Genomic DNA, 21,616 nt, shown 5'->3' on the forward strand with positions numbered 1-21,616 from the left:
TGCCTCAGCCTCCTAAGTAGCTGGGACTACAGGCACCCACCACAACGCCTGGTTATATTTTTGTTGCAGTTGTTATTGTTTAGCTGGCCCGGGCCAGGTTCAAACCTGCTAGCCCTGGTGTATGTGGCCAGCACCTTAACCACTGAGATACAGGTGCCAAGCCAAGGTCATTAAGATTTTTATCATCTCAAACATTTATCATTTCTTTGTGTTGGGAACACTAAATTTTCTCTTCTAGCTATTTTGAAATATACAATAAATTAGTGTTAACTGTTGTCACCCTACTGTGTGCTATTGGCTGTTAGAATACATTCTTCCTAACTGTAATTTTGTTCCCCAAATCAACCTCTCTGCATCCTCCTCTCCTCCTTACTCTGCCCCTGCCTCTGATGATTGTCATTCTACTCTCTATCTCCATGATATCAAACTTTTTAGCTCACATGGAATAGGTGTCTTTCTGTGCCTGGCTTATTTCACTTAAAATAATAACCTCCAGTTTCATCTGTGTTGCTGCAAATGATGTAATTTCTTTTTTCCCCCCCATGGTTGAGTAATTTTGTGTACACACACACACCTCCCACATTTACTTCATCCATTCATCTACTGATGGACATGTTGGTGGATTTCATATCTTAGCTATTGTGAATGGTGCTATAGTAAACATGGGAGTGTAGATATCTCTTTGATATATTGATTTTCTTTCTTGTGGATGTATACACAGCTGTGGGATTGCTGGATCATATGAGGAAACTCCAGACTGTTTGTCTGTTTATATTCCTACCAACAGTGTGCAACTATACCCTTTTCTTTTTCTTTTTTTTTTTTTTTGGCCGAGGCCAGGTTCAAACCTACAACCTCCAGCATATGGGGCCAATGCCCTACTCCTTTGAGCCACAGGTGCCACCCTATTCCCTTTTCTTTCCATCCTCATAAGCATTTGCTATTTCCTGTCTGTCTTTCTCTCTTTTTTTTCTTTTTGAGACAGAGTCCCACTATGTTCCCCTCACAGTAGAGTGCTGTGGCATCACAGCTCACATCAACTTCCAACTCTTGGGCTTAAGCAATTCTCTTGCCTCAGCCTCCCAAATAGCTGGGACTGCAGGTGCCCACCACAATGCCAGCTATTTGTTGTTGCAGTTGTCATTGTTTTAGCAGGTCCAGGCTGGGCTAGAACCCACCAGCCTAGGTGTATGTGGCTGGTGCCGTAGCCACTGTGCTACGGGAGCCAAGCCATATTTTCTGTCTTTTTGATAATAGCCATTTAAATGGGGTGAGATGATCACTTATTATGGTTTTGATTTGCATTTGCCTGATGCTTAGTGATGTTTAACATTTACGCATGTGCTTATGGCTATTTGTAGGTCTTCTTTTGAGAAATGCCTATTCAGATCATTGCCCACTTGCAATCAGATTATTTGAGTTCTTTATACATTGTGCTAATCGATTCTTTGTCAGCTGGGTAGTTTGCAAATATTTTCTCCCATTCTGTAGATTGTCTCTTCATTCTGTTAATTGTTTTCTTTGCTGTGCAGAAGTTTAGAAGATTCTTGATAAGTGTAATGAAATTGTCGCCTGGCTTGATAAGAATCAGACTGCAGAGAAGAAAGGATTTGAACATCAACAGAAAGCTAGACAAAATCTGTAACCCATCATTATCAAGCTGTGCCAGAGTGCAGGCGGGATGCCGGGTAGAAGACCACTTGTTTCCCTGATGATGGGGTCTGCCATTTGGTGGTGCCTCTGCTGGGCCCATGACTGAAGAGATTAAGCCAGCCTGAGCGTGGATACCTCAGCATTGTTCCACAGTAAAAAACTAAAGGACCCTCATTTATTGCAAATTCAGTAGCAATTGAGCTATTATGTTAAGTTACTGGGTATTCTCATTACTTGGATATGTATAATGTGCACAGGGAAAGGGAATAAGATTGCCCCTTTATCAGTGCTGTACTGTAAATGGAAAATGCATTGTAATAGATACAAACTGTTTTTAAAACAGTGCAAAAAAAACTGATTTAAAAAAAATTGTTAGGTCAGGCCAAAGGTTTAAGTGGGGGAAAAAAAAAAACCACTGAGTAGGGTCAACAGAATGGAGATAAGAGAGGAAATATTCAGTAAACTTGAAAATTGAGCAACTGAAATTGCCCAATATTAACAAGAGAAAGAGGCTTGGCAACTGTAGTTTAGTGGTTAGGGTGCCAGCCACATGCACTGGGCCTGTTGGGTTCAAACCTGCCCAGGGCCTGCTAAACAACAATGACAACTACAACAACAACAAAAATAGCTGGGTGTGGGGTGGGCGCCTGTAGTCCCAGCTACTTGGGAGGCTGAGGCAAGAGAATTGCTTAAGCCCAAGTGTTGGAGGTTGCTGTGAGCTGTAATGCCACAGTATTTTACCGAGGGCAACTCTGTCTCAACAAAAAAAAAAAAAAGAGAGAGAAAATAGACTAAAAGAATTGACAGAGTCTCAGTGATTGCTGGGGACTATAATGAAAGATCTAACATCCTATCATACAAAGTCCCAAAAAGGGAGAAAATAGTAAAGACTGAAAATATTCAAAGATAGGATGGCTCAAAATTTTCCAAAAGAGGCAAAAGATATAAACCTACAGATTCAAAAAACTGAATGGACTCCTAACAAGGTAAGTGTAAAGAAATCTACCTCAATATATATCATCATCAAATTTCCAAAAAACTAAGGGCAAAGAAAAAAATCTTGAAAACAGCAAGACAAAAATCATACCATATGTATAAGGGAAAAATAATTTTAAAATGACAACACATTTCTTCTCAGAAATTATAGAGGCCAGAAAGAAGTGGCACGGTATTTCCCAAATGCTGAAAGAAAAGTGCTTTCAATTCAGAATTCTATTATCTAGTGAAAATATCCTTCAAAAATGAAAGGGCTATCAAGACATTCTCAGATGAGGTGGCACCTATGGCTCAAAAGGGTAGGGCGCCATTCTCATATGCCAGAGGCGGCAGGTTCAAACCCAGCTCCAGCCAAAAAAATAAAAACAAAATAAAATTAAATTAAATTTAGGGGTGGTGCCTGTGGCTCAAAGGAGCGGGGCACTGGTCCATATGCCGGAGGTGGTGCGGGTTCAAACCCAGCCTCAGCCAAAAACTGCAAAAAAAAAAAAAAAAAAAAGACATTCTCAGATTGAAGGAAAACTAAGAACTTGTCATTGGCAGACTTACCCTAAAAGAATGGCTAAAAGCTTTGAGATGGAAAGGAAATGATAAAAGAATCTTACATCAGGAGCATAAAATAACAGGAAGAGTAAAAATAGATAAACTAAGAATATAGGTAAGTATACTAGGCTTTTCTTCTCCTCTTTAGTTTTTCAGAGTATTGAAGCAAAAATTATAACATCATTGAGCCCAGGAATTTGAGGTTGCTGTGAGCTATGATGCTACAGCACTCTACCAAGGACAACAAAGTGAAACTCTGTCTTAAAAAAAAAAAATTATAACATTGTCTCATGTGGTTCTCAAAGTATGTGGAAGAATTATTAAGACAATTACAACTGAGGGAGGGCAACAAGACTTAAAAGAATTGTAAGGTTTCTACACTTCAGTAAAACTGTTCAAATGTCAACACCAGTAGACTATGATACCAGTATGATATAATATGTTTTAGTGCAACTACTAAAAAATTTACCCAAGGAGATATACTCTAAATCACTATAGATAAATCAAAATGGGATTCTAAAAAAGGTACAAGTAACCCAGAGAAAGATAGGAAAAGGAAAACAGAAGCAAAGAATAGGGGAACAAAGAGATAACAAAAAATTAAATGGCAGACCTAAGCCCTAACATACTAATAATTACATTAAACGTAAATGGTTTAACTACCCTAATAAAAAGACATATTGGTAGAGTGGATTTTTTTTTTAAAGAACCAACTATATGCTGTCTATAAGAAATTTGAAATATAATATATAAGAATGATGATAGTAAAAGTGGAAAAAGATATGCACTTTTCTTAGCACTTGTGCTCCACAAATTTTGACATGTTCTCTATCACTCTACCACGTCTGATATGGCCTATCTTGGTAAATGCTCAAACTAAGAACTAAATGCTTGTACTACAAAGGAAGAAAAGTCTCAATGGTTGAAGCTCCCACTATAAGAAAATAAAAAGGCTTCTAACATTTCCTAAAATCTTTTTTTTCCATTTCCTAAATTCTTATTCCTAACTATTTAACTGTTTCATTGCTATTGTTCATGGAAGTTTTCTCTTCCAGTGTATGCTAACTGGTTATTATTTTGTTTTATTTATTTATTTATTTATTACAGATAGAGTCTTACTTTGTCACCCTCGGTAGAGTGCTATGGCATCACAGCTCACAGTAACCTCCAGCTCTTGGGCTTAGGTGATTGATTCTCTTGCCTCAGCCTCCAGAGTACCTGGGACTACAGACACTCGCCACAACATCCAGCTATTTTTTTGTTGCAGTTTGGCGGGGGTCAGGTTCGAACCCCCCAGCCTCGGTATATGGGGCCAGCGCCCTACCCACTGAACCACAGGTGCCGCCCCTAACTGGTTATTATTGTATGTTTATAAAATGAAGACTTTATTTTGTTTGAATTGGTCTTCTAGCCTTCTCATTGATTCCATAGGGTATGATTATCATCTATAAATATAGTTTTTCACTTTCATTTCTAATTATTCTTTTAATTTTTATCTAATTGCATTAGCTAATACTTCCAGTGGAACTTAAATAGTAGGAGCAATACTGGGCATCCTTCACCCTTGCTTTATTCCTAACCTTAATGTAATGTCTCTAGCATTTCTCCCACTAAAGATGGTGACTTTAAGACACATGGAATTTCTAATCTTGACCCATGGTTGAATTCCTTGAATAAATTCTTCTTGGTTGTGCTGTATTTTTTCATTGTGGTACAAGTCCTGTTGGCTAACATTTTACTAATGATTTTTGCATTGACACTTATAAGGAGGGCCATATTAATATATTTTTATTTCCCCCCACTGAAGGATAATGGAACTGGCTTAAAAAGATCAAGTTCTGTGCCATTAACCACGAGCCTAACAAGTGGTCTCACATTGTAGACTTTAGTTTCTAAGCCCCAGATACAGTGTATAGAAGATCACATAAGAGGTTCCATGATGCATATTCTTTTTTTTTTTGCAGTTTTTGGCTGGATCTGGGTTTGAACCCACTACCTCCAGTATACGGGGCCGGTGCCCAACTCCTTGAGCCACAGGTGCCACCCATGATGCATATTCTTGAAAATAAGATTTGAAGAAGTGAGGACCTACCTTCTCTCTTGAGGATTCTCTTGCATAAGGGAGGATGGATATTTTAAACACCGTGCAAAATTTGATTACTATATTGCTAGCCCCTCCATTTTGTCCCATTCACCGGTTCACTCTCATCATCCCTAAAATGGCCAACATAAATTTCCACAAGACCCCAAAAAGCTAAAAATGGCACTTTTTAAAAAATTGTGGACATTTTGGACTCAATATAGAAAGGGAAATTTTCTATCCCTTTACCATATCTGCACTATAATAGGAAAGGCAGTGTGACTGGAGTCAACCCACTGACACTTAAAAACCCAGAGCAGTGGGGCTAGATCAAATTGCTGACAGAGCCAGCAAGTTTATTGTCTTCTCCCCCAGTGGGTTCATTTTGGAACCTAAGATGATTTCTGTAAAAGGCTGGAGATGTGTCCCTCTTGCCAAGAACTCAGAATTGCAGGCACTGCAGTTGGGGATACAGAGGAATACCCATGCTCCCAAACCAGAAGAACAAACAAATACATCTGAGAAATTGGGGTGGAAAAAAAGAGGATTTTCACTATGTTAACTATTGTTTCTTGTATTCCTGGGGTAATGTATAAAAAAGTAAAAGTAACTTTTTTATTAATAGAACTTGGGCATCCCTAAGAGAGTTGTCATTAGGGATCAAGAGACTGGACTATCTCTTAAGAAACTTTAGGCCAGGGAGCTAAACAAGCAACCTACCAAAGACCGTTGCACAATTTTCTGACCCCAGTTCTTTATCTAGTGTTCACCAAACTTGCTTTACAGACATAAATAGTCTCTAGCCAGTCCTGTGCTGGAAACTTACATAGCTCCCCATCTTGGGGAATGATAGAGTCACTCACTTTCTTATTCACCCTCTTTTTAGGGACCCTTATCCTCAGGTTTACAACTCATATTATTACTTTATGAACAGAGTTGTCAAAGCTGAGCAGGGGCTAGGAGTGGTGGCTCACGCCTGTAATCCTAGCACTCTGGGAGGCCAAACTGGGTGGATTCCTCTGACTCAGGAGTTCAAGACCAGGTTGAACAAGAGTGAGACCCCATTTCTACTAAAAATAGAAAAAACTAGTCAGGCATGGTGGTATATGGCTACAGTCCCAGCTAGCTGGGACGAGGCAAGAGGATCACACTTGAAACCAGGAGTTTGAGGTTGCTGTGAGCTATGACGCCATGACACTTTACTCAGGGTGACAAAGTAAGACTCAGTCTCAAAAAAAAGAAAATTATAACCTACCGAAGAATCCATGAATTCACACTGACAAAAAAAAAAAAAAAAAAAAAAAAAAGAGCTGAATAGGGCCAGAGGAACCCACCCCTATGGTTGGACAGGGACTCAACCAAATGAGGAAAATTAGAAAAGGATAAATTGGCTGGGATTAGGGGGTACAAGCAAGTGCCTTATTATATATATTCCACCCCCAAACTTTTCTGCAGCCCCACCTCCCTGCACTCTTAGGAATCACTTTTATGACTTTGCAATTCATGTTTATTTTAACTGAATTCACATAACTCTAAAGGAAAGGGACATATCAAATATGATTCGCCCCAGTCCTAAACCCTGGCCTAGGAGGTGTGTTATACTCTCCCTAATTAGGTGATACTTGTACATTCAGGAAATCCTTTAAAGCTTGTCTAAAATTCCTGAGTAGGTCTCTCCCCTTTTCCAGAGAGAATAGTCCTCTTCCTGAGAGGGAGCTGATAGCCCCTGAGCCCAATTCTCTGCCCCAGCTAAGTTTGTCCGGGCAAAGGGACTTGGTGCAGCAATGGTCTCTGGCAAGAGAGGTCACCATGGACAACTGATCTGGACCTCCTCTTGCAGCACCATGGTTTCCCTCACAGAAGAGCAAGGGAGTGAGGTCTCTCTGAAGCAATCCTCTAGACGTGATTAGCCTCACTTCTCATCTAGTCTTCCTTTCTTTGGAACATTTTATTCTGTTTTCTCTCAGGGCTTCCAAGGAATGTAGATCAGAAACAGGCAGGGAAAGTCAGCTTGTAAAGAGGAGTGCATTTCATGCATAGGCCCAACCCCGGCTAGCTCAGCCTTTTGATTATTCCTGAAATTCTCTTGGAGCTGCCAACTTCAGGAAGAGGTACATTTGCCCACCCTCTCCTTTGTAAATGATACTCTTGTTTCTTCCCATCCATTATTTTGTGAGGGAGCAGTTGGAACCTGGCACAAACACCCAGGGGTAGAAACAGTGTATGGTAGACAAGAGAATTTGTGGGCTCTGCTATCTGGACTCCACCTCTTATTGTCTTTAACACCTAAACTCTCTAACTCTCAATTTCTTCGTCTATAAAATGAGCAGAATAGTGCACAGTGGTTATGGTGCCAGCCACATACACCAAGGTTGGTGGGTTCGAACCCAGCCTGGGCCAGCTAAATGACAATGACAACTGCAACAAAAAATAGCCTGGCATTGTGGCAGGTGCCTGTAGTCCTAGCTACTTGGGAGGCTGAGACAAGAGAATCAAGCTCAAGAATTTGAGGTTGCTGTGAGCTATGATGCCACGGCAATCTAACGAGGGCTACATAGTGAAACTCTGTCTCAAAAAAAAAAGTGAGCAGAATATCCATGTTGAGATCATTGGGAGGATTAAGGTATAGTAAGTAAATACCCTATGTTTATGTCTCACTCAACAAATCTAAAATCCTTTTTTTTTTTTTTGCAGGTTTTTTTGGCCAGGGATGGGTTTGAACCCACCACCTCTGGCATATGGGGCTGGCGCTCTACTCCTTTGAGCCATAGGCACCACCCACAAATCTAAAATCTTTAACACAGCCTGTAAGGCTGGACACGCTCAGACACCTGCACCTCCTCTCTCTCGCTTTCTTTTTTTTTAGGGTGAGGGAATATATTACTTTCTTTTCTTTCTTCACAGCAACCTCAAACTCTTGGGCTTAATCAATTCTCTTGCTTCAGCCTCCCAAGTATCTGGGACTAAATGCGCCTGCCACAATGTCTGGCTATTTTTTGTTGCTGTTGTCATTGTTGTTTAACTGGCCTGGGGCAGGTTTGAACCCGCCACCCTCAGTGTATGTGGCTGGCGCTGTAACCACTGAGCTACGGTGCTATGAGCCCATATCCTCTCTTTCCACCTTTTGCCATTCCTGGGTGCACCCATCTCTTTTCAGTTCTGAGCTCCAAGGTTGTTCCTACGTCTGTTGCTGAACGTCTGTCTGCCCCCTCTGGGCTATCCGCTTAGCCCAGAGCGTCTGTCCGGTTGTCCCGCTCAGAGTGAGGCCACAGGAACACTTCCAGACACTTCCTCCCTTCACTGCTTTTTCCTTCCTGTCACTCAACACTGTCTGACAAGATTTCATTCATTTTCTTACATGTTTACGAGGACAGGAAGTGTGTCTGTCTCGTTTATCACTAATACTCTAGTGCTTAGAACAGTGTCCAGGACACAGTGTGAGTTCAAATATTTGATGAGTATATGTGTGATAAGTCAGTGATGCCTGGAGCATGCTACAGACCCACTGGTGTGAACGTTTGCTCATTCCCTCCTAGGAATCTTCACGATGTCCAGATCTTTATCTGTTTTCATGTTTCCCAGAGATCAGGCTGTGTTTGGGGGTTAGACCTAGCCTGTTCTAAAGGAAACTCCCGAGTAGGCCTCCTCGCACATGTGACGCTCATTTTCTTTAAGGTCACAAAGCTGCTCTAACCTCAGGGGAGGGTCTGATGGAGCTCGTCACCCCTGGGTACCTGCATCAGGCCCCTCCTATGCTAGGCAGGAAGCAGGCTGGGGTTGGGGATGGGGCTAGGGTCTGTTACTCTAGACCAGTTAAATATATTTTGAACGAAATGGCATAAATAAACAGACACAGCCGTGGGGAAGGTGTATATTTAAAATTCCTCCCCTTCGTTTTCTTCTTCAAAGGAATCAGTCCCCACTTCTTCATAATCTTTTTCCAGGGCAGCCAGGTCCTCCCTGGCCTCAGAAAATTCTCCTTCTTCCATTCCCTCTCCGACATACCAATGCACAAAGGCCCGCTTGGCGTACATGAGGTCAAACTTGTGGTCGAGGCGGGCCCAGGCCTCTGCAATTGCTGTGGTGTTGCTCAGCATGCAGACGGCCCGCTGCACTTTGGCCAGATCCCCTCCTGGCACCACGGTGGGCGGCTGGTAGTTGATGCCCACCTGAGGGACAGAGAAAGAGGAGGGGCAACAGAAGAAGAGACGAGTCAGCCAAGGATAACTCAGACGGGGCATCCTGGGAACACGGTGTAGTGCAAGGCCTGGCAGTGAGTGTGGGAAGATGACCCCAGGGTGGAATGGGAAAGAGTAGGGTGTTGGGACAGTAGGCAGATAGAAGCAAGTGCTGACAGGACCTGAAAGCCAGTGGGACCAGGGACAGGCAGACTTCAAGGGCAAGGGCGGGGGAATCAAAAAGAGTAATGAATGAAATTAGTAGCTGGGAGGTGTCTTGTACATGTTTATCTCTAAAATGGAAATATATTTCGGGGCGGTGCCTGTGGCTCAGCACGTAGGGCACCTGCCCCATATACTGAGGGTGACAAGTTCAAACCTGGCCCCAGCCAAACTGCAACAAAAAATAGCTGGGCATTGTGGTGGGCGCCTGTAGTCCCTGCTACTCAGGAGGCTGAGGCAAAAGAATCGCCTAATCCCAAGAGCTGGATATTGCTGTGAGCTGTGATGTCACAGCACTCTACCGAGGGTGACAAAGTGAGACTATGTCTCTAAAAAAAAAAAAAGACATATATTTCCTGTAAAGGCAAATCAACTTCTAGACTTCAAGTTATGATAAAGTTTATTCTTTCCCAGATGGTCATCTGAAGTTCCTCTTAGTTGTGTTGCAAATTAAATTTCACAAAGATGTTTCTCTGCCAAGAGTGAAGGGCTGTTTCAGAGTAATAAATAAAAAGATCAAAAGTCCCAAGGGATGGTGTTAGTGTTAACCAGGCTTTATGTTTCTGGAAAATGGGGATTTTTAGAAGAAAAGTGAAGACTCCAATCAAAGAAAGTTAAAAGTCTTGCCTGCATGAGCCACAACTCCCCAAGTTCTGGTGACATGTCAGCATCCTCCAATGTAATCTCAGCCCCATCTTATGGGTGGTGTGTGTGTGTGTGTGTGTGTGTGTGTGTGTGTGGCTACTGTCTTAGAAATCTCTCTTCTTCTCACACACATATCCCAAACCAAAGCCAAATCCAACAACTGTAGGAAACTGGAAGAAGTCCAAGGTGACAAACTGTGATATTGATGGGACACTGAGAACCATGGTGAGGTCCAGAACCACCTCTCCTACACAGGCCACCATGCTGTAATTGCCAGTCTCCTAGATTCATGGCTTGAAACTGCAAGTCCTCAATGGGCAGGGTGGGCGTGCAGGGGGCTGTGTAGTAAGAATGGGCAAGCTTGGGCAGCTCCTATGGCTCAAAGGAATAGGGTGCTGGCCCCATATGCCGGAGGTGGTGGGTTCAAACCCAGCCCCGGCCAAAAAAAAAAGAATGTGCAAGCTTCAGGTGGACCCACAATGGTGTATCACTCCTCTTAGACTCTCGTGGCATCACAGTGGTGGAGGTGTTGCTGAGATAGGCACAAGGGGCCAGAACTGAGAAGGGGAAAGGAATGAATGTAAACTCTGTCATCATCACATATCTGGCCAGCTCTGTCCCTGACCAGCGTAAACTTTGTGCCTTGAGCCAAGTCTCCATTCTGCTACACAGTAATAGCCCTTGACCTGAGTCAAGTGGGGACAATATCCTTGGGGAGAAGGCCAGAGAATAACATTTAGCCACATCCATCCCCATGGTATTTACTCTTTTGAGAAGCAGCTAAAGTTTATGCTGACACTTATCTTTCTGTACATAACACCAGAACTTCAGCTTCAAATAAAGGAGCAAGGAGGAGGGACATCTTTTGGTTCATTTCTCCCCTAGCCCCCCAACATCCCTCTCATCTTTTCTTTTTTTCTCATTCAGAAAGAAGAATTCCAATTTTCGGGAAGACTGTTGACCGTTTTTGTAAAACTGCCACATAAAAATAGGCATTGTCTAGGGAAAAAAAAGATTATGTACGTGGCTGGGGCTAGACCAGCAAGAGGAATGCTACACAGCCTTATGCAGTAGGAGAATACCTCAGTCAAAGCCCCACACCCAAATAAACCAGCCACAAGGCCAGCATAGAGCACTTCACTTCCATAATTCCCTCCAAGGAAGGACTGAGACATGCATATCTCTGTCTTCGGCAACTGGTATAATCGCTAATACATAATAAGTGCTCAGCAGAGATTTGCTTTATTAAGGGCATGACTACAAGGAACTAATTAATGTGAATGGTGGTGGTTATTATGATGGTGGAATCTGACAAAAGACCATGGGAACACAGACCAACAAAGTCAAGCTGTTTGTATGCACAGCCAGGCTTCATACCCTACCAGACGAACGCAAAGGGACGGCTTCAACATTGTGCATTCCCTGGCCCTGGAATCCAGGAGTCTTCCCTGGCTATTCTGGTTCTCCCCATTGACTCTCAGAGTCTGACATTTTCCAGGCTGGGGGACAGCTGATCTACAGTAGGTCACTCAGCTTCTAGGTTTCTGCTTACTCTTGGTTAACAGTTATGGAAACTATCAGAACTTTGTAGTACAAATGACAATCATATGACAACTTTAAAATCCTCTTCTTGTTACTCCAAATTAAGACTTGCAGGATATTTCATTTTTCAAAATAAATTAGGAGTGCCTATCTTTTGCGAGAGGAGGGAATTATACTTCTTTGGCAACTGAAATAATTTGGTTAACTCTAATTAAAATGGTTATGAAATCATCATGTACCAGGAAGTGTAAAATATCTATTAAAACTAGCTTTAGACAAACTGAATTATAACCCCACAAAACATTGTGATTCAGGTCAAATAGATTTAAGTCAATATCGAATCATTACTTGTTCCTTAGTAAACAAAATCAAAGGGGGTTAACCAATTTAAAGTAATAGCAAACTCATATTTTTAAAAATTGCTCAAGCTGGCCAGGTGCAGTGGCTCACACTTATAATCCTAGCACTCTGGGAGTCTGAGGCAGGTGGATTGTTTGAGCTCAGAAGTTCAAGACCAGCCTGAGCAAGAGCAAGACCTTGTCTCTAAAAAAAAAAAAATAGCCAGGCCTTGTGGTGGGGACCTGTAGTCCCAGCTACCTGGGCAAGAGGTACACTTGAGCCCAAGACTCTGAGGTTGCTGTGAGCTTTGACACCATGGCATTCTATTGAGGGCAAGAAAATTAGACTCTCAAAAAAAACAAACAAACAAACAAATAAATAGATAAATAAAAAATGAATAAAATGGCTCAAGCTGACAAAACTAACAAGCTTTTGTGTCTCAATCAAAGATGAATTAAATTAATATGACTTTTAATTTAGATCCCTCTCCCCATATCATCACATAAAGCCAGAAGCACCCATGAAATCGTATATCAGTCCAAGATATTGTTCTCCTCCATGCTAGGCAACCTCCCTCTGCTTCCCTATTTCTTCTCTAAGTCATCAGCTCTTACCTTGAAGCCTGTGGGACACCAGTCTACAAACTGGATGGTCCTCTTGGTCTTGATGGCGGCGATGGCAACATTCACATCTTTGGGCACCACGTCCCCCCGGTAGAGCATGCAGCAGGCCATGTACTTGCCATGTCTTGGGTCACACTTCACCATCTGGCTGTTGGGCTCAAAGCAGGAGCTGGTAATCTCGGCCACGGAGAGTTGTTCGTGATAGGCTTTCTCGGCAGAGATGATGGGCGCATAGGTGACCAGCGGGAAGTGGATGCGGGGATAGGGCACCAGGTTGGTCTGGAACTCAGTGAGGTCCACGTTGAGGGCCCCATCAAAGCGGAGAGAAGCAGTGATGGAGGACACGATCTGGCTGATGAGGCGGTTGAGGTTGGTGTAGGTGGGGCGCTCGATGTCTAGGTTCCTGCGGCAGATGTCATAGATGGCTTCGTTATCCACCATGAAAGCACAGTCTGAATGTTCCAGGGTGGTGTGGGTGGTCAGGATGGAGTTGTAGGGCTCGACCACAGCTGTAGAGACCTGGGGGGCCGGGTAGATAGCAAACTCTAGCTTGGACTTCTTGCCATAATCGAGGGAGAGGCGTTCCATCAGAAGAGAAGTGAAGCCGGAGCCAGTGCCCCCACCGAAGCTGTGGAAAATCAGGAAGCCCTGCAGGCCAGAGCAAGCATCTGTCTGGGGAGAGGAGGACAGGAGAAGAAATCATGAAGATAGTTTCTGAGAAAACCCTCCAGGGGAACAGAGACAGGCAACCTGCTGTGTCTGCCCTACCCTGCCCCTCAACACTTTTATGGGGGGAAATCAAAACAGCTTTGAGGAGTAAGGAAACAAACTAAGGAGCTGTACTGATCTAGAGGGGAGCCAGCCTGCAGGTGTGCTTTTAGGTACATGAAGGTTTCAGCACGGTAGCCTGGTTGACCAGGAATGAGAACTTCAGAACCACAGTGGGTAGTGACTTTGCCCTTTGACAGCCCCAGCTCCTTATCCATATCCCTTGCACTTGTCATTTAATTTTGTGGGAATTGCTACCCACACATGTCAACCCAGCCTTGGAAGGTGACTTGAGGTTCAAATTTCAGAAATGTAAATGGAACCAGAGAACCTGAGTTTTAATATCAACTTTGCTATTTTCTGGTTGTAAAAACTTGAGCAAGTAAGTGAACCTCTCCAGACTTTGTTCCTTCTTGTTTAAAGTTGGGACATAGAAAAATCCTCATCTTATAAAGTTATTGTGATAATTAAATGAGATAGCATAGTATTTGACTTTTTTTTTCCAAATAGAGTCTCATTTTGTCACCCTCAGTAGAGTGGCATGGCATGATAGCTCACAGCAACCTCAAATTCTTGGGCTCAAGCAATCATCTTGCCTCAGCCTCCCAAGTAGCTGGTCTACAGGCGCCTAACACAACACCCAGCTATTTTTAGAGATAGGGCATGGAGTGAGGGGTATCTCACTCTTGCTCAGGCTGGTCTCTAACTCCTGAGATTAGGCAATCCACTTGACTCAGTCTCCCAGAGTGCTAGTATTACAGGAATGAGCTGTTGGGCCCAACCATATTTGACCTTTTTAATGGCATTTGTAAGTGCACAAATATGTCAATAATCTCTCCCTGTCCTTGTCCAAGTTAAATGCTCTGTTAACTTATGTGTCCAACAAGCAAAGACCATAGCCTACCTCATACCTGGAATCATCCCCAGATGCTACTGTAAAGTGTCAATTAGTACTAAAAGGGGATCGGTCTATAGCATAGCCCATGATGCCAGGGTAGAGAATAGGTATCATCCCTGGAAATGCATCTTCCAGAGCATTTCTGAGCAGAAATTCCCAAACCTTTGGAGCTGTATCCTGTAGTCAGAGGTCTGGGGGGCCTCTACCCACTGATTGAAGAGGCGGGGCCAAGCCTGCCACTCTAGCCTGACTCACCAACTCCCCTGCCCTTGGCAACACTTACCAGCTTCCTTATGCGGTCCAGCACCAGGTCAATGCTCTCTTTGCCCACTGTATAGTGACCCCGGGCATAGTTATTAGCTGCATCCTCCTTTCCTGTGATCAGCTGCTCTGGATGGAAGAGCTGGCGGTAGGTTCCAGCCCGAACTTCATCTGCCAAGAGAGGGAGGCCATTAGGTCTTACCACCTGGTTTCCATGGGGAAGCCTCCCTCCCCATTAGATCACCACTTGATACTTTTCTGGTTTCCTCTATTTATAAAACTCCACTGAGGTGAAACCAGACAGCCCCATGATAAATCTGCAAAAGGCTAAGGGCTTCCTGGGTAACACAGGTACTAACAGAGCCAGAGGCTTGTGGCTCAGGCAGGCAGTGGGAAGCCAGTTGCTGAGCTGGCTAGAATCAGAAAAACCCTTAGGTTTACAAAGCTCCCCAGACCCCAAAGTTGATTGCCTCTCCTCCCTTCCACCTTCCCCCACAAAGGCTTCCTTTTTGTCTTTTCTTTCATGCTACAAGGTTCTTCTTCCTACCAATAGTTTGACTTAATTTGCATTAGAATGTTCTAGGGACATGGAAAGAGATTCAGGGTCATCTGCCCAGATCTTAGGTTCTCCCAGGAACTGTCCTACCCCTCATCTCCACCTCAAGGTGGCAATAATATGGGTCATGCTTTAGAATGACATTGAAGCAAAGCTGTGTTACAGGTCTTAGAGGAGCAGGACCCGTAGAGAGGCCTCCGGGGGTCTGCTCACTTCTGAGGACCCACCCAAAGCAGACGCAGAGTAGATCAAGGTGCACCAAGCCCAACCACATCACCTCTTCAGAGTTCCTCTCCCCCCATCCCAAAGAAATCAGTGTATATGCCAGGGGCTGGGAGGGCAGCCTGTACTTTTTGCATGTGCACAAAGCACCTGGGGGCAGAACGCCTGCTGCCTCTGCCTGTCTCCCCTGGAAATCAGTGTCCAGGCATTATGGGCATTTGTTTAGATACCCTGGGCATTGTCTGTCTTATGTTGACAGGGCAGCCCTGAAGCTGACCAACCTAGGGGTCAGACCCAGGGGAAGCAGCACTATTGGATGTGGGGGGAGAGAGAAGGAGGAGGAGGTTGAGCACATAGGAGCCTGCCCTGCCGTAAGTCAGAATTCCTCTGTTCTCCCAGACCCAGTGTGAACTTCATTCTAGAACTATAGCAACCCCTGCTGTTTAAGAACATGCCTGCTGCTTGCACTGCTTTGTGTGTAAGATCCTGCTAGGTCAGGTCAGACCGGTGAGAACAAGCTGCAATTATTATAGCATCAGAGCCCTACACTTTGGGGAAATAACTACTTAGGAGCTACTTTCTAAAATTATTTGGGACTTTTATACTTAGTGTATAGTAACATCAACAATTTCAGTCTGTCTCACTCAGCCGGTTCATGGGATTCAAGTAGAGGGCATTGTTTTCAGCGTAGGTTCTTGCTCACTGCTCTGAGGCTGCCCAGGCCTGCAGAGATCCTCTGCATCCTCAGCCATCATGACCCCAGCCCCCTGCAGTGGCTCACTGTTTTCTGTGGAGAGGGTCTCAGCCCACACTCACCTACTACAGTGGGTTCCAGGTCTATCATGACAGCCCGGGGCACATGCTTTCCATTGCCGGTCTCACTGAAGAAGGTGGTAAAGGAGTCGTCATCGTTGATCTTGCTGGCTTGGGCACCAAAGGTGCCATCTGCCTGGATGCCATGCTCCAGGCAGAAGAGCTCCCAGCAGGCATTGCCAATCTGAACTCCTGCTTGGCCCACGTGGACTGATATGCACTCCCGCTGCAGGGAGAGGGCAGAACTGAGGTCAGAGAGCCCCAGAGCCCCCGCCACACCTTTCCCCTGTATCCCTCACATCTGAGGACCTATCTCTCACTGGCATTCACCTCACAGGGCATCTGTCCCTCCAGCCATACCACCCCTCCAGCCATGTCACAAGGTGATGTCTGAAGTGGCAGGTACCTAGGCACCAGTGCAGCTGGACCAGGACTTGGCTCCAAAGAAGACAGCTGTTTTGTGGTTTGCTCTAAAGGTTGCTTTTCAGGGTCAATCCTTTGTACCAGGAAAAGAAAAAAGGCAGATCTGCAGAGATGAAACAAGGGGCTGATTCCAAGACCTAAGACTCCCGTACTTGTGAAAAAGGCCGAGGAGGAGCCAGTGATAATGGTGAGAACTATCCCTAAGTTGACGACCACACACAGGGGCAGCATCACATTCATTCCTAAACCCTGACTTCCCATCGTGTGCAAGTGCACACACACATGCACACACAGAGTCAGAATATCATAGAGCAGATGAACATTCATGAAAGGAATATGCTTTATAAGTACATTACAGCTCCAGGAGATGTGAGAAAGGATTGGTACCTCATCCAGGGAGGATTAGGGGGGTATAAAGAAAGACGGAGACTTTACCTCCTTCATGTTTACATGGATGGAGCTAGAAAATGTTCTTCTTAGCAAAGTATCACAAGAATGGAAGAAAAAGTATCCAATGTACACAGCCCTATTATGAAACTAATTTATAGTTTTCATATGAAAGCTATAACCTAACTATAGCCTAAGAATATGGGGAGGGGGGAAAGAGAGGGGAGGGTGATTGAAGGGATCACCTCTGTGGTTTACCTTACAAGGGTACAAGTGAATCTTTCTGAAAGTAGAATATAAACGTCTTAACACAATAACTAGGAAAATGACATAAAGGCTATGTTAACCAGTTTGATGAAAATATTTCAAATTGTATATGAAAACACCACATTGCACCCCATAATTGCATTAATGTACACAGCTATCATTTAATAAAAAATAAAAAGAAAAAAAGTACAAAACACATATACCTTAAAAAAAAATTCGGCCCTTCCTGAATGCTGAGGAATTGTAGCCACCATAACCTGCCCTCTTGCCTGTGTCAGGCCAAGTGTTCAATACAGGTAAGCCTTGGAGTGTGCCCTTATCCCTGCAGTCCTCTGACCTGAAACTACAATTGTCTGATTTGTCCTAGTATTAACAGCTCCAGACGGGGAGTTGTGTGAGCCTGTGTGTATAAAAAGCTACCATGAAGCGTAGCTGGGAAGATGCACCCATCATCCTCACCCCAGCCCCCAGCCTGTGGCCCCCATATGGTGGCTCTGTGCCTGTGGTGCCCAGCAGGAAAGCATGTGCCTGGTCTGTGGGTTTCTATTCTTATCCATGACCTGACTTGGCATTTTCCAGTTCTGGGTAACCCAAGCCAGGAGCAGAGCCTCCTGAGAGGGTGTCTGGGCAAGGAGGCAAGTAGAGACCACACTGAAGCAGGAAGATTCTCTAGGCATGGAGAGCAGGCCTGTCCTCCATGGGCAATATCTCCAAGGGTTGGAAGCATTAGGACCTGTGCTCCCTACTCTACACCTGTCTCGGTGCTGGGGCTGAGAGATACGTGGCCCTTGCCTCTGAGGAGGACAGAGCACAGGTATTCACAGAAACCAGCATGTAACACAGCCCAACACAGAATGCAACTCAGCTCAGGTATATGAGCCTGGTGGGCAGGGAAAGCCTTCACTCCCAAAGTCATCCACACCTCAGGGTTCAAATCTTGGCTTCTCAATTTACTTGCTATGCTGGGTGACCTTGGCAGAGTTATTTAACCTCCCTCTTCTGAAAATAATAAATTAGCCACCTGGCTTTTTTTTTTTTAAGGCAGAGTCTCACTATGTTGCCCTTGGTAGAGTGCCATGGTGTCACAGCTCACAGCAACCTGAAACTCTTAGGCTTAAGTGATTATCTTGTCTCAGCCTCCCAAGTAGCTGGGACTACAGGTGCCTGGCACAATGCCTGGCTATATTTTTTTTTTTTTTTTTTTGAGACAGAGCCTCAAGCTGTCCCCCTGGGTAGAGTGCTGTGGCATTACAGCTCATAGCAACCTCCAACTCCTGGGCTCAAGCGAGTCTCCTGCCTCAGCCTCCCAAGTAGCTGGGACCACAGGTGCCCGCCACAACGCCTGACTATTTTTTGGTTGCAGCCGTTATTGTTGTTTTGGCGGGTCCGGGCTGGGGATTCGAACCTACCACCTTAGGTGTACATGGCTGGCGCCTTAGCCAGTTGAGCTATAGGCGCCAAGCCGCCTGGCTATATTTTGGTTGCAGTTGTCATTGTTGTTTAGCTGGCCCTGGCCAGGCTCAAACCCACCAGCCTCAGTGTATGTGGCCGGTGCCCTACTCACTGAGCTATGGGCGCTGAGCTGCCCGGCTATTTTTTTTGTTGCAGTTGTCATTGTTGTTTAGTTGGGCTGGGCCAGGTTCAAACCTGCCAGCCTTGGTGTATATGGCAGGTATACGGCCAACAGCCAACATCGTAACCACTGTGCTACAGGCACTGAGCCTATGATTGTTGGCATTACTATTTATCATTTTCATTATGCTGCTACCTTGTAGCCTTTTTCTCCACTGGAAAGAAGTTAGAGATCTCAGGTTCCCAGTTCTCTCTCCTTTATTGTGGAGCCTATTTTCTGTGTCCACCTTAGGATTCAATTCAGGCCTAAGAAAAGCAGTGTCCTACATGCAGGAGCCACCTACAACCAGTGTGTCATCCACTCAGACCACATCTTCACAGGCAGCTGCACCACTCAAGAAAAAAGAAAGGTCTCTCAATACCATTCCCCACCAACAGGAGCCAGGGCTCCTGGGAGAGATGGAGGTTTCTAGGTCTAAGGTGAGGATGTACAAGATGAGCCTGGAACATCTTACAGTGCCTGATGGTACAGAAGCTGCCAATATGGGGATGATGTCTAAGCCAACTTAAAGAGGCTCCTGCTGCCCAAGCAACATCTCAAAGATGAGACCATCTGAGCGTCAGAAAGAATGATGACGGTATATGACTGAAACAGGATGTACACATTGAACCTCTGTATGTTGACCAGCCAAGGGACTGTAACAAACTGGTCAACATACAGAAGTGGTCAACCTGAGAAAATATGGGCCGGGTTCAGTGGCTTACGCCTGTAATCTCAGCACTCTGGGAGGCTGAGGTGAGTGGATCGCTTGAGTTCAAGAGTTAGAGACCAGCCTGAGCAAGAACAAGACCCTATCTCTACTAAAAATAGAAAATCTTAGCAGGGCATCATGCCAGATGCCTGTAGTCCCAACTACTCAGGAGGCTGAGGCAAGAGAATTGCTTGAGCCCAGGAGTCTGAGGTTGCTGTGAGTGATGGCAGCCTGGCACTCTAGCCTGCGGCAACAGAGTGAGACTCTTGTCTCGAAAGAAACAAAAACCAAAAAACCTAAGGAATGAGGCCTACTGATATGTACATGGGGTGCATGTCCAGTCTATGAAAAGTAGGTCAATTTATGGAGTGGTCAACTGTGGAGTTTCTACTGGACATACAAATCCACAAATCCTAAAAGAAAACCCCTAGAAAAAAACTCATTTGTCCCCATCAAAAAAAGACCTGTTAATTAGGGAAAGCGCTTTTATTAAGCTTCTTTTATTCAACAGAAGAATGTCCACCTACCAATGTAGTGTAGATTATGAGACCTTGCCATATTACAGTTTTTAATTGTGTAATTGATTCGGACAAGGATGCCATCACCATTAGGTGAAAAGTTGATGAGAAGCTGGATGTTCAGAGAGCCAGAGAATCACTGTTACAGCCACGGGGAAAATACCTAATGCTGTGATCAATCTTAACATCACTAATAGTCACTACTATTTAACATCACTAAACATCACAACCACCCTACCCTGAAGCCTCCTGATGTGAAGCAATGTGGCACACACACCACCATCATGAGGGATTCTTGTCAAAAATACTCAGCCTTAATCTACCAGGGCTTTCGATTTAGCTTCTACTTCACAGAAAACACAGGGATCAGAGGGATAAGTTAAGTGACCTCAGAGAAAACAAAATACATCCAGAATCAGGGACATTCTAGAGGGCAACTGGTCTGTTTTTTTTTAATTCAATGTAAAATAAGGTGGTGAGAAGAACTGTTTCGTATTAAAAGAAACCTAAGAAACCTAACAACCACATACATTACGTGGACTTTTGACTGAATTCTGCTTTGAACAAATCAAAATATTTGTGAGACAAATAGAGAAACTGATTGATTTTGGTAAGTGTGATTATAAACATGTGGTTGAGTATGAAAATGTCTTTATTTTTTAGGGTTGCAACTGAACCCATTGAGGGGTAAAATGTCATGATGTCTATACTTAAAAATACTTTCACAAACATGCACATAAACATGGAAAAAAATTCTTACTACTAAATCTGGGTGACAGATATATGGGTAGCATTATACTACTACGCTATTCTGAAGACTTGAAATTTTTCATAATTTTTTTCATAAAAAGCAAAAAATAATAAGAAGAGAAGGAGCAGGGACTCTCTTCGCCGTAATCACCCTATCCTTTATTCAACTGTCATTTACTAAGCACCTAATACGTGAGGGCAAATAAGGATTTGAAAGTTACATGAAGAAATCTCAAGTGAAATTAAAAATTACATCTTGGGCTAGGTCCAATAGGTCACGCCTGTGATCCTAGCACTCTGGGAGGCTGAGGCAGGAGCTTTACTTGAGCTGGGGCAGCAAGAGCAAGACTCCACCTCCACTAAAAATAGAAAAATTAGGCTCAGTGGCTGTAGCTCAGTGGTTAGGTCACCAGCCACATGCACCAGGGCTGGTGGGTTTGAAGTTGGCCAGGGCCTGCTAAGACAACAATAAAAACAACAACAACAACAACAAAATAGCCAGGCATTGTAGCAGGCGCCTATAGTCTCAGCTACTTGGGAGGCTGAGGCAAGAGAATCGCCTAAGCCCAGGAGCTGGAGTTGCTGTGAGCTGTGTCACCACAGCCCTC

General features: G+C 44.2%; 1 protein-coding gene across 1 annotated transcript in view; it reads right to left on the bottom strand.

Moving 5' to 3' along the window:
- Window positions 1-9,128: 9,128 nt before the first annotated feature.
- Window positions 9,129-21,616, bottom strand: part of TUBA8 (tubulin alpha 8) — a 19,884-nt gene continuing 7,396 nt past the window's right edge. The window contains exons 2-5 of the mRNA XM_003796439.3: window positions 16,343-16,565; window positions 14,771-14,919; window positions 12,813-13,493; window positions 9,129-9,441 (exon numbers count right to left, since the gene is read on the bottom strand). Of these exons, the coding sequence (XP_003796487.1) occupies window positions 9,148-9,441; window positions 12,813-13,493; window positions 14,771-14,919; window positions 16,343-16,565 (1,347 nt within the window). The 3' untranslated portion in view covers window positions 9,129-9,147. The remainder of the gene's footprint in view (window positions 9,442-12,812; window positions 13,494-14,770; window positions 14,920-16,342; window positions 16,566-21,616) is intronic.

This window comes from Otolemur garnettii, unplaced genomic scaffold (assembly GCF_000181295.1).
Source record: "Otolemur garnettii isolate 467f Iridium unplaced genomic scaffold, OtoGar3 scaffold00104, whole genome shotgun sequence".
Classification (NCBI taxonomy): domain Eukaryota; kingdom Metazoa; phylum Chordata; class Mammalia; order Primates; family Galagidae; genus Otolemur; species Otolemur garnettii.